The 12,908-nt window shown below is 42.4% G+C and overlaps 1 protein-coding gene across 6 annotated transcripts in view; it reads left to right on the top strand.

The window, feature by feature from the left end:
- Window positions 1-4,671, top strand: part of SEC11A (SEC11 homolog A, signal peptidase complex subunit) — a 51,253-nt gene extending 46,582 nt beyond the window's left edge. For all 6 annotated transcript variants that reach the window (XM_067697631.1, XM_067697603.1, XM_067697585.1 and 3 more), the window contains 2 exons: window positions 3,902-3,959; window positions 4,148-4,671. In XM_067697631.1, coding sequence (XP_067553732.1) covers window positions 3,902-3,959; window positions 4,148-4,198 — 109 coding nt within the window. In that variant the 3' untranslated portion in view covers window positions 4,199-4,671. The remainder of the gene's footprint in view (window positions 1-3,901; window positions 3,960-4,147) is intronic.
- The last annotated feature ends 8,237 nt before the right edge of the window (window positions 4,672-12,908 follow it).

Here is a 12,908-nt window from a genome sequence, read left to right as displayed (position 1 = left end):
CATCTGGTCTTAGTTGTGGCGCACAGGACCTTTGTTGCCACGTGTGGGATCTTCAGTTGTGGCATTCGAATTCTTAGTTGCGGCATGCATGTGGCATCCAGTTCCCTGACCAGGGATTGAACCCAGGCCCTCTGCATTGGGAGCATGGAGTCTTAGCCACTGGACCACCGGGGAAATCCTGGAGGAGTCTTTTACAGTGTACTTTTTACTTAGCTTGAAACAGACTGTTCTGGGATAGAAACAATGCTCCTTTTTAAGGCAGCTACTGGGGTCCAAACTTCCCAGATGTAGATCCCTTTTGACATCTGACAGATTATTTTCACCCAGAGCATCAGCAGATAGTTCTTCCTTCTGAGGCTCCTTTCTTGGCAGCACCTTTGATTCCAAGAACTCCCAGGGACACGTATTTACCCCTACTGTACCTTCTAGATGTTAACTTGCCACAGGCTGGTGTTGAGGTTGGCTTTGTGGATGGCATTTGTTTTACTTATTTTAAACCTCTGCTTATTATCAACTCTGCTTTAGCAGAGTTTATCTGAACTCAGTAGGAAAAAAGTGCAACTGATTTGAATTTAAGATGACTGATGATAGCAGCATCATGCACTTGATTAGCGACTCTTGACTGTCTGTGTCCATGGAGGAAAACAGTAGTATAGGTAATTAAATCTTTTGTTTGACTTTGGACTGCCTGTCATATTCTGGCAACCTTATGTTTTGCTTCTATTACTCCTAAAGATCAAGTTGCTTCTATTTCACACTTACGGTGGGCAAGGAAAAACCACCGTAGGGGGGGAATATGTTTCCATGGATAACCCATAAGCAGACTATGTGATCATTGTGCTTCTTTGAGCATAGATATCATTGTATGGAGGTAACAGTGAAAGTCTCTACCCATGAGCATGGCTGCTGATTGATCATCAGGCCAGAATTAGCAGTCTGATGTTGTTTTATTTATTTAAAACAGAATTTTTTTTTTAGATTTTTATTTTCTTATTTTTGGCTGTGTTGGGTCTTCATTGCTATGCATGGGCCTTCTCTAGTTGCGGTGAGCGGGGGCTACTCTTCGTTGCGGTGCGCAGTCTTCTCACTGCAGTGGCTTGTCTTGTTGCGGAGCGCGGGCTCCAGGTGCGCAGGCTTCAGTAGTTGTGGCACACAGGCTCAGTAGTTGTGGCTTGTGGGCTCTAGAGCACAGGCTCAGTAGTTGTGGTGAACGGGCTTAGTTGCTCCATGGCATGTGGGATCTTCCCAGACCAGGGCTCAAACCCGTGTCCCCCTGCATTGGCAGGCGGATTCTTAACCACTGTGCCACCAGGGAAGCCCCTGATGTTGTTTTAATAGAAGTCACAGATGCTTTTATAGCTTTTAATCTGCATTTTACTGTAAGGCATTTGCCTTTATGTTCTTAAATTTAGACGATTTTCCTTCTGAAGGACTGGAAACTGTTGCTTTTATGAAGATGTTATAAGTGAGACAAAAGAAATAGAGTTGTTGCATTAAAAAGAAAAAATATGTGTATTAAAAATATAGAAAACCTTTATCTACCCTCCTAGAGCTTAGCTAGGCCATTCTGTAGTGACTGTTACTTTTCAGCTCTTAGAGGTCCCACAGGTTGAAAATAAAGCATGGACCCTAAAAGGGAATATGATTTGTCACCACATGCCTGTTCCATATATCTTGCTTGCTAGAACTGTGCTTCTTGTACTTTAATGTGCAGAAGCGTCATTTGGGCCCGACCTTCCAGAGGTGCTCTGACTCAATAAATCTGGGAAGATAGAGCAATCTGCACTTTTAAAAAAATATATTTATTTATTTTTGGCTGCGTTAGGTCTTCGTTGCTGCATGCAGGCTTTCTCTAGTTGCAGCAAGTGGGGGCTACTCTTCGTTGCAGTGCACGGGCTTCTCTTTGTGGTGGCTTCTCTTGTTGAGGAGCACGGGCTCTAGGAGTGTGGGCTTCAGTAGTTGTGTCTCGCGGGCACTAGAGCGCAGGTTCAGTAGTTGTAGTGCACAGGCTTAGTTGCTCTGCGGCATGTGGGATCTTCCTGGACCAGGGCTCAAGCCCGTGTACCCTGCATTGGCAGGCGGATTCTTAACCACTATGCCACCGGGCAAGTCCGTAATCTGCATTTTTTTTTTTTTTTTTTGCGGTACATGGGCCTCTCACTGTTGTGGCCTCTCCCGTTGCGGAGCACAGGCTCCGGACATGCAGGCTCAGTGGCCATGGCTCACAGGCCTAGCCGCTCCGTGGCATGTGGGATCTTCCCGGACTGGGGCACGAACCCATGTCCTCTGCATCGGCAGGCGGACTCTCAACCACTGCGCCACCAGGGAAGCCCCGCAATCTGCATTTTTAATGAGCTGTCCAAGTGATTCTCACAATGGAGGTGTAGGTTTTAAGAAACATCAACTTATGCGAATGGGAGTTTGGGGATGGGGAGAGAGAGATGAGTCTGGGTAGTGCTGCCAGAGGGAGAGGGGCAGGATGGGGTGAGGACAGGAGACGGGAAGTAAGAGAGCTCTTAAAAGGAAGTAAAATGCACCAAAGACAAAGCTTCTGTTTTTCAAGATTGCCAAATCCTCTGATGGTTAGAGGTGTTATATAGGAGGTAATTTCTGTTTGTGTACCTTCGGTGTGTGCTAAGGTCGTGGGTGCCCTGAATAAAAGTATCTGGGATATTTTAAAGTATGCAAAGGTCAACCTCCCTTCTCTAGGACAGGCTCGAGGATGGTATCAGTCCACTCTGGAATCCAACAGTAGAAGAGGAAGAGAAAGAAGAAAGTTGTATATTTCTAACTGCTATTTCCTCCCACATCTCTCTCTACCCTGAATTCTTATGATGTTGAAGAGTCTTTTGTTTTGCGGGGAGAATTGAAGTCCTGGGAGGAAGTGAGATCCCCAAGGGAAAGAGAAAAGAAGAGGCCTGGATATTCCAGCATTCAATCAGGCAGTATTTACTGGATGCCTGCTATGTGCCAAGTGTCAAGTTTGGCCTTGAAGATACAGTGGAGAAGAGATTGGCACTGTTTCTGCCTTTATAGAGCTTAGAGTCTACTAGGGGAGACAGACACTATCCAGCTAGTTAGGCAACTAATTCTGTAATTAAACTCATGATGAAGACTTCAAAGGAAATATATGAGGTGATATGAGATTATTTAACAAGTGGTTTTACCTAGTTTGAGGGGACAAACTTTAGGGACAAGAGGAAAGCAAGAGCTAGTGAAAAAGCAAAGGTGTAGCAGCCAAGAGGTAGGTAGAGAAAGAGACTGGTATGTTACAGAAACCAAGGAGAAAGATTTCAAGGGCAGGTTTCTGGTCATCAAAGTCAAGTGCTGCAGAGATGAAAAGGAAGGTAGGAGCTGAGACTGGTCTTCTGCATACAATGATTTAAACTGTTCTAGAAGAAGTTTCAGGATTAAGAGAGCCAAAGCCAGATTACACGTGGTTAAAAAATGAGAGGGTGGTGAAATCTTAAGTACTATAATAGAGCTGTACACTCACTTTTTGGACACTTAACATGAAGTACCTTGTAATGTTCTGGCTGTGTTTGCCTTGTCTCCCCAACTAGATTGACAACTCTCCACAGGTTATAACAACAAACCCAACCCCTAACACTGAATCAGCAGGTGGCATTAGAGTCACCAACTAGAGGTCAGAGACCTCAGATCTGGTACTGGTTCCACCATGTACCTTGCACATGAGCAACTGTTTCCTCATCTATAAAATGGCTATACCCCTAACTTCCCTATCACATGGGCTGTTGAAAGTGTCTAATAGGACAGTATATACAAATGGATTTTGTGAGCTGAAAATTAGTATTCTATGGAAGATATTGAGAATGTTCAGTAAATGATAACAGCTACTTAGAAAGTTCTGTGATGATCAGTTTTTTGTTTGTTTGTTTAGATTCGTTCCTTACATTGGGATTGTGACGATCCTCATGAATGACTATCCTAAATTTAAGGTAAGATCCTGTACTATATGTTTCATTAATTTTGGAAACCGTTAAATGGATTACAGTTAAAAGATGGAAGACCAGTTGGATAGTTTAGTGATTTATCATAGTCACAAAGACCAGTTTGTTAATTAACTCTGAGGATTTGTGAACTTTTAAAAGCTTCTCTGACTTGTGATTCTGTGTTTGTTTTCTAGTATGCAGTACTGTTTTTGCTGGGTTTATTTGTGCTGGTCCATCGTGAGTAAGAAGTCTGCCTTGCTGTTCCTGGAAGATGCTGTACTTTTTGTTCCTGAATGTTTGGAGTAGATATCAATCTGTGGTTGGTGGAATGGAGAACACATGTTGGCGCTTCTTGGTAGCACTGGTTTGCATTAGTTTATGTTTCCACACCAGAGTACGTGTGGGCGGGTGCATGTGCACCACAGCGTGCACTCGAGGGGACTTTTAATCACAGAATTTCATAAGTTGTCATTGTCATACTTTCGCATTTTTGTACATCAGTGAATTTTTTATATTAAAAGATTGAGCCAAAGCCCCCAGTGTTTGTATTTTGAAGCCAAGCTTCACTTCTAAAGTGCCTACAGAGTTCTGTAAATGAAAATGCAGCTCTGCACGAGTTTGAAACTGTCATTCCTCCTTATAATGGGAATGGCATATACTGAGGTGGTCGTCGTCTTAACTTTTCAAAATTTTAAATAAAAGACTTTGCATATCGAAACCCCTTATCCCTGACTTGTGTTTGTTGGGAAAGCTTTTGATATTTGCTTTCCTGTGCTGGTTCTTAGCGCCCTTGGGGAGATACAGGCTTTGATGTGAACAATTCTTCAGCCAAGAAGGTTGTCCTAATACTGACAACTGGTTTTTGTTTGTTTTGTTTTTGTTTTTGTGAAGCAAAAGTAGCCGTTGATATTCGTAAGAAATCTTAGTCATAAAATTGATTCTTCACTAGGGGGTCTCAGATGTGTATAAACCCAGCTGGTTGCCGAGAGGTTCAGAAAATCTCACTTGGCTGTAGACTCATAACCTTTTCTACACTTCAGACGTTCTCAACTCTTTCTACGAGATGGTAGTGAGTATTAGCATCTGGGGAGGCATGAGGAAGGTGCTGGAGGGCAAGTGTGCTACTTGTTTTCTTTAGACTCTAATTTGCCTGAACCTGTTCTTGTAGGTGACTGACTTTGCTTTTCTCTAATGCAGACTTTAAGAAGGGAAGGTTTAAAGTAGTAAAGGCAAAGCCCACCTGTGTTTTTTTCTTTTAATATTGAGACAGGGAAATAGGGAGCATGGGGTAACTCAGTGTGTTTAAAGCACAAAATACTCTTAATCCTCTCTGTTCTCTTTTTGTATTAGTGTGAAATCTCAAAGTAAGCAAAATGTTGGGCTAAATGAATGGTTTCTATTACTTGTTCAACTGAGGTGGAAATCAGCCCGTACTTTAATGCTAATGGAATGAGAATAGGGACAGTTAATCTTTTGAAACCCTCCCCTGTAGAGATGGGCCATGCTAAATTCATTATCCAGGCTTTAGCCTTCAAACTTTGGATATGGGCTCTTAATGATATTAACAGAGTATGAAACTTGGCAAATTATTGCTGACAGATGCTTCTTGAACCTGTCTTTGAAGTCTGTATCGTGCTTATGTTTTCTCATGAGCCAAGGAGAGTGCTGAAATGCGCCCCCCCGCCCCGCCCCTCTCCCACCTCCGTGTGTGGCCGAAAATTGCTGCTTCCTCCATTTTTCCCTCCTAGTAACCTGCAGATGACGGGGTTAATTGTTCAGCCTAAATGGTGCCCTGGCTGGTTTTGTACCAGCCTTTCAGAGACTTCTCTGGGAGAGAAGCAGTGTGTGTTCTCTTGGCAAAGGTTGGGATCCCAAAGTTCTTTGTGATCCTAGCTTGCCAGAGGGTAAACATCCTTGTGCTTCTATCTTCCGCTGTCCAGATTTCTCCTCCTGTTACACTTGTTGGGAGAGAAATGTTAATATTTTCCTCACTTGCATATTTTCACACCCAGTTTTGTAAAATTACTGTTTTTCCTCCTTTGCTGGATGCTCTAGTTTGAAGCAACAGCTAAATTCTCTGAAAAGTAACCAGATCATTTAAAAATATTTCAATCACTCTACTAGCCAAAAATAAAACGATTATTTGTGGAGACAGGTACTGTGTTCCCAGTTTTTATATTGTCTAGTGCTAAAACATAAGACTTAAAACTGGGAGATTTTATTAGTAAATATAATGTGTTGTGGGGTTTTTTGGGGGTTTTTTTGTTGTTTTTTTTTTGCGGTACGCGGGCCTCTCACTGTTGTGGCCTCTCCCGTTGCGGAGCAACAGGCTCCGGACACGCAGGCTCAGTGGCCATGGCTCATGGGCCTAGCCGCTCTGCGGCATGTGGGATCTTCCCAGACCGGGGCACGAACCCATGTCCCCTGCATCAGCAGGCAGACTCTCAACCACTGCGCCACCAGGGAAGCCCTATAATGTGGTTTTTGTGGGTTGTTTTTTTTTTTCCGGCCATGCCAAGCGGCTTGTGGGATCTTAGTTCCCAACCAGGGATTGAACCTGTGCCCCTGCAGTGGAAGTGCGGAGTCTTAACCACTGGCCCGCCAGGGAAGTCCCAGTAAATATAATGTATTTCAGAGCTCTTTGGAAATGTAAGAAATGCCAGAGATGTTTAATTTGGTGTTTTAATGGAATTATAAGCTCTTTGAGATTTCACAGGGCAAGTGGGGAGTTAGGAGGGTTTAATTGTGAGTGAAGGGAATGGAAGAGGATGAGAATTGATAAAACTTCAAATGAGAACATAATAATGGGATTCTCTGTTGGCTGTTAGTCATCCACTCTCATTAGTCTCTACAGCTTATCTCCAAGTGCCTGTCCTCAGTTATATTCTCTCTGTTCCCACTGGACACTTCCAGTTGATTGTCCTGTCTTTAAACTTAAGCTCTTAGCAGTTCCTGCAAGCTTCCCTTCCAAATTTCCACTTTCCTTTGAAGGAGTATTCACCTAGATTTTTTTCATTTTCTTACCATATTTAGTCACTTAAAAGCCAACATCTACCCCTGTCATTCCATTCTCATTGCCATCCCCCGAATCCAGAAACATACTCAGGGGCTCCCTGTTGCTTGTGTGTCTTTATGTCCCAGTTTTCCTGTAACATGGCAGTCTGTACCTATTTTAGATCATTTCCACCTGTTAGTTCATTTTACTACTCCTTTCACCTTTAAAAAGTATCTCTTTTTGGACCATAAATTTTGTATTTATCCTACATATTACCTACATTTGAAGTTCAAACTTTGAATTCAGCTAACATGAAGCAGTCTTTGCTATACCACTATGTTTTCCCTTATATTATCTTACACTCTCATTTATGCTTGTCTGAGTCTCACTTTCTTCACAAAGTAATTGTTCTTTCTCTGTCACTCAGCATTTGCAGACTTATGCTATTTGTGTTAAGTTTGTGGATCTGGAGTCAAGTTTCCTCATCAGACTGTAAGTTCCTCCAGTGCAGGAGCCCCATTTTATAGACACCGTACTCTGTTTTCCCAGTAGCATCTAGCTGCATATACTAAATGTTCAGTATAATCGTGCATTGGAACCAGAGGCAGTAACTAAGGGTAGCATTATTGTTGTGCTGTTATTCTGGAGCAGAGCGTATGAATCATTAACGTGATTTTTATTTGCCTGTTATTTAGTAAGTACCTTATCTTGGTCTTGGCCACATTTAAATCTAAAAACTTTATCTCCCTATGGTTCCATCTAAAACAGCATGTTGCCTTTCTAGAATTTTTGATGTTAACCCTGTTTTCTTCTTTTGTGTGTGTGTCCTTGGTCTCTTCTCGTGTTCTCTTTCTCAGTGGGAAAAATATTGGCATTTGTCACTTTTCTTAGGGAGTGACAGGCTTCTCAAAGAGCCTAGGCTTGGAATAAAGGCTGTTATCCCTGAGTGCATTTCTTAGTCATTTGCATAAGAGTGTTACCAAGTCCTAATAACTCCTCAGGTGTGGGAGCTACCCCAGGTTCTGAGGGTACCTTTGTTATGACATTTATCACTCTGTGGTGCTTCAGAAATTCTAGCTGACTAACTGGATCGTCCTCCTTCCTCAAGATGCTCCTTAGTCGGGATGGCCTACTCAAGCTGTTTTCTGTCCAGGTATATCTTTGTCACTATTCTCCCTTACTATAACCGTAAGTAATACCAGAGAAGTTTCAGAAATAAACAAATATGACTCTTCACAGGTAATTATGGTGAGTCTGGATGTAGAAAGAATTCTGTGTAACCAAGAGGTGTTAGGAACTAGAATATGCAGGGGTTATCAAAACATAGTGAGGACATTGCCTTCCAAGTTATGTAGCATTCTAGGCCCTCAGGAATTTTCCAACCTCAGCTCCCAGCAGACCCCAGGTTCTCATACCCTTGATATTGGTCTCACTATACAGACATCCAGTCTTTGCTTACGCTAGGTCTCCCTGCCTGGAGTGCCTGCTCACTTCTCTACTCGCTAAAAGCTTTCTCATTCAGGAGACATTTATTGAGCATCTGCTCTGCCAGATTTTGGGTCAGGCCCTGGGGATACAAAGATGAGTAAGACAGGGTCCCTCCTCTGCCAGGAACTCAGTGCCTTAATAGGGGCAACGTGTATACAAATCTTTCCACGTAGGATCATAAGTGCAACGTTAGAGATTCACAGGGAGCTCAAAGAGGGTTTTTTTTAATTCTCAAACGAGATCTCAAGTATATAGTGCCTCCTTCTCGGTGCTGCCTACTCAGTACTTTGTTCATCGCCCTCAGAGCGGTTTGTCTTATTTGTGTCCTGCTCCGCAATTAGCTCCTTGAAGGCATTAAGACAGGGCCAGCCTCTGATTCATCCTTGTATATCCCTTAGTCCCTATCACAGTGCTTTTATACATTTTAGATTTATTTATACGCTGCTTTGTTCCAAAAAAGATTTGGAGTGGCTCACAAAGATACATCCAGTACTATGTGATAAAACATAAAACAACTGAAGAATCTGGTGTTGAAATAAGCATGGGAGGAGAAAAGCTTAAAATCAAAGGTTAGATTAGTACCTGCAAGACACATCAAAAGATTCTGTTTTCTGCTGGAGGAGATCCACAGCATCAGCTCTCAACTCCTAGGGGCTAATGTCTATGCTTCATGGAATGGATATAAAATGGAAATTTTTTAAAACTTGTAATGATACCTGAAGATCAAGAAATTTCTCTTCTGGGACCTCACTGCAAGGACACTGTGTAATGTTATGCAATAATCTCTATATTAATTAGCCTAATGATTTTCATAGAGCTATTTCAGAGAATGTTCCTTTAGTATAGGTGTAGTTTGGCTACTTCTGCAGAAAGCCACCTCACAAAAGATCAGCTACCCATCTAAACAGCCAGGAACCTTCAGTTAGTTTTCCTGTAGAACAGTGTTCCTTAATCTTTAAAAACTCATGGTCTTTTATAAGAAACAAAATTTCATACCTCTTCTCCATTCTGGTAAACCTCCTCTCAGGTCTGTTATATCCAACCTCTTATCCTTAGCAGCCAAGAATATTTTATCTTGCTTTTTCTTAAGTTTGCATTATAAAAACATTAGTTACTCATCTCTCATATACAGTTATATTCAATATGACTTTCAAATTATAGATCCTTGTTCTACTAATCTTAGGAGTTTCTGGAATGCCACCTACTCTCCATCAAGAATCATTTCTGTAGAACCCTTACTTTAATTGGCCGGTTTATTTGGATTGCTAAGCTGGATCCCAGCTTTAATTCAAGGAGTCTAGTTAAAATAATTTGTACTCAGGACTTAGATCAGGCAAGGAAGTAAATCAGCTAGCATGAAGCTTTGATCAGAGTTGTCAGCCTGACAACTTATTTAAGCAAGAAAAGAGAATGCTGTATAGAACACGTTTCTTGGAATTGGTCAATAGTTGAGGTGGATACGCCAGCATTTTAGTTTATCAAATGAGTCACAATGTAATAGGCATTTTGCCAAGGCATTTTGTTGACTGTTGTGTCAACACCATGGTCTTAGCTGCTATCCAGGGAATCTTTTTTCCCTGTAATGGGCTTCAGATTTAAAGCAGGCTTTGCTTTTCCTAGGATCCAGCTAATAATACTGAGTACTTAGAAGTTTCCAGTGCTCTGCTAAATGCTTTTGAATTTATAACAGATTTTAATTTTTTCTCCTTTAGTCCTCAGAATAACTCCATTTTACAAAAGAGAGAAACTAGAAGTTAAGAGATTTGCCCAGGATCTTCTGGTCCATGGATGGCAGAGCCAGAAGTCTTGCTTTTATCACCTCACAATGCTGGGTGTCATACCCAGTTCTTCTACCTTTGTAAAATCTAATGAGACTCTTTTATTTGGAATAAACCCCACAATTGCAAGGCCCTTGGGTATTCTTCTTTAGAAGCCCTAGGTTGTTCTTTCATCGATTTGCTCAGATTAGTAAATCTCCTAGAAATAGGGAGATTCTCAGGCAGATTTCCAAGCATTTAAACCTCTTCGGAGTTTAAAGATTATTTCTTTCAGTTATTGAAATGCCTCCCTGAAGTACCTGCTTGTTAAACCCAAATAATCTTATGAATGCTGGGCCTGGGGCTTCTCACTTCGTTAGGTTTTCATAACTTCCCTGAGCGTCTATGCCATTTAGCTGAGCAGCAGCTGCTTAGCTTAGCCACTGTTGGCATTGTCATCACTTTCTCATTAGATGTATCTTCTCTTTTCTTTTGAATATTGCCTTAAAAGTTTTTTTTGTATTTTGGCAATTTAAGTTTCTGAAATAGTTCCTTATCAATGTTTAATGTTCTGATATTCTAGCTAGTTCCTATGTGTTCCCTCTGACTTTGCGAAGTTGCATCAAATATCCGTGATTCTTTTCTTCCTCTCTTAAAGATTACACTCTTCTCCTGATTCTACAGCCCCTTCCCCTTTTGAAACTAAAGAGCAGGACCTGAGATACCCCACGATATTTCTCTTTCTCTCTGCAACCCATACAGATGGGATCTGTGCTCAGAGGTTTGCCAGAAGAGTGGTTTTACACCATCCTATCCTGAGCAGCTCTAATAGGTTTGTCATCCTTTTTCTCTAGGCTCATTTATGTCTAATTTAAATTTCTGCTTTTTGTTTTCTCTTTTGTCCTCTGTACCTTTCATCTGTTTGATGTGTACACTCTGGTTTTCTCTGTTTGTTTAGTTTGTCTGCAGCTAACTTGCTTTTACTTGAGTTAACTCATCTATTAAATGGGCATAATACTAGTCTTTACTACATCAAAATAGTGTTGGTGATCAAAGGAGCATGCATGTAAGTGCTTTTGGAAAACAATAACAAAAAAAGATTCAGCTGTGAAAAGACATTATTTGTAATTGATTCCAATTTAATGAAATATAGCAGACAATAATATATATGTCCTTTATTTCAAGCAATTTTTAATTAAAAACATGGTGCAGTTTAAATGTTTTGTTGGTGTTGGTTATAAGAAGATTTGCCGTGTATCTTTCACCCCTTAATCATCTTTTGGGTTGTCCTTTGAATCTTCTCTACATCGTCTGTGAATGTCCTTGAATGTTGTAGAAACCTCAGAGGGTCAAGAGTGAGCTCTGGGGACTTCCCTGGTGGTGCAGTGGTTGAGAATCTGCCTGCCAATGCAGGGGACACGGGTTCGAGCCCTGGTCCAGGAAGATCCCACATACCGCAGAGCAACTAAGCCCGCGAGCTACAACTACTGAGCCTGCGTGCCTAGAGCCTGTGCTTCGCAACAAAGAGAAGCCACGGCAATGAGAAGCCCGCGCACCGCAACGAAGAGTAGCCCCCGCTCACCGCAACTAGAGAAAGCCCGTGCACAGCAATGAAGACCTAACGCAGCCAATAAATAAATAAATTTATTAAAAAGAGTGAGCTCTGAAGAGCTTCTCCATGCACGTGCATGTGATTCACTGTCATTCTCCCTGGTGGGAGAGAGGACTTGGGGAACAGGCAGTCTGCAGTTGAGATCCTCATTCTAAACTCAGCCTAGCACTCCATGAGGGATCCGACTTGGAAGTGCTGTCTTGGGCAAGCCCGCCTCTCTGCAGTGCCTGATGCTTCACATTCCTGGGACAGTGTTTGATAGTTGGCTGTGGAGCTGCTGCCCTGATTCTTTTCCCAGGGTCCTCGGAGGCCCCTTTTTTCCTGTGCTAAGCTGACAGATAAAATGATCCTAGGGGCATCTGGGGTCATTTTCACAGCTGTGGTTGGAGCTGCGAGTGCAGGCTATGTCAGGGGAGGCTTGCTTAAGTATAAATGAACCTGTCAGAGCAGAACCAAGGTCCCAGGGTCACCTGCAGAAGAGAGATGAAACTCTCAGTGCCTGCTCCCTCTCCCCCTTGAGAAATCTAAACCAACTTGATATTTAAATGGGAAAGTAAAATGGGAGTGGGTGTGGTTTAGGGAAAGCAGCATCTGTCCCTGATGACTCTGGGGGCCTGACAGAGTGATCTGAACAGACCCAAAGTCTGATTCCAGTGTGACGTCTGGGCAAGTGACTCAACCTCTGAGCCAGCTTCCAGCTATAAAATGAGGAGAGATAAACCTACCAAATAAGATTCCTTCAAGCATTTAAGTGAGGCGGCACTCAGTACCACCTCCTAATTTCTATGACCGAGGACCAGAGAAGATAGGATGGGTGCTGTGATTGATGCAGAGGAGAGGGAGGGGGTTGAAAAGGGAATGATTATTATGGGAAGGTGATAAGAGCTATATCTGTACACCATGGCTAAGCAGTGACAAGAGTACGGAGAGGTGTAAATGCCAGGGTGGGAGATGAGAAGGAGATTGGGAAAAAAGCCGGAAATGGAATGTCCTTGTCCTGTGTGTCGTGCTTTCTGGGAGCTCAGCATGACAACCAGCTTCTCATACACGCTTCCCCTTTTAAGATGGTGATCCACAGAGCTAGCAGGCCTTGCTGAGCTAGA

Source organism: Pseudorca crassidens, chromosome 1, assembly GCF_039906515.1.
Source record: "Pseudorca crassidens isolate mPseCra1 chromosome 1, mPseCra1.hap1, whole genome shotgun sequence".
NCBI lineage: Eukaryota > Metazoa > Chordata > Mammalia > Artiodactyla > Delphinidae > Pseudorca > Pseudorca crassidens.
This window is presented reverse-complemented; position numbering and strand designations above follow the sequence as displayed.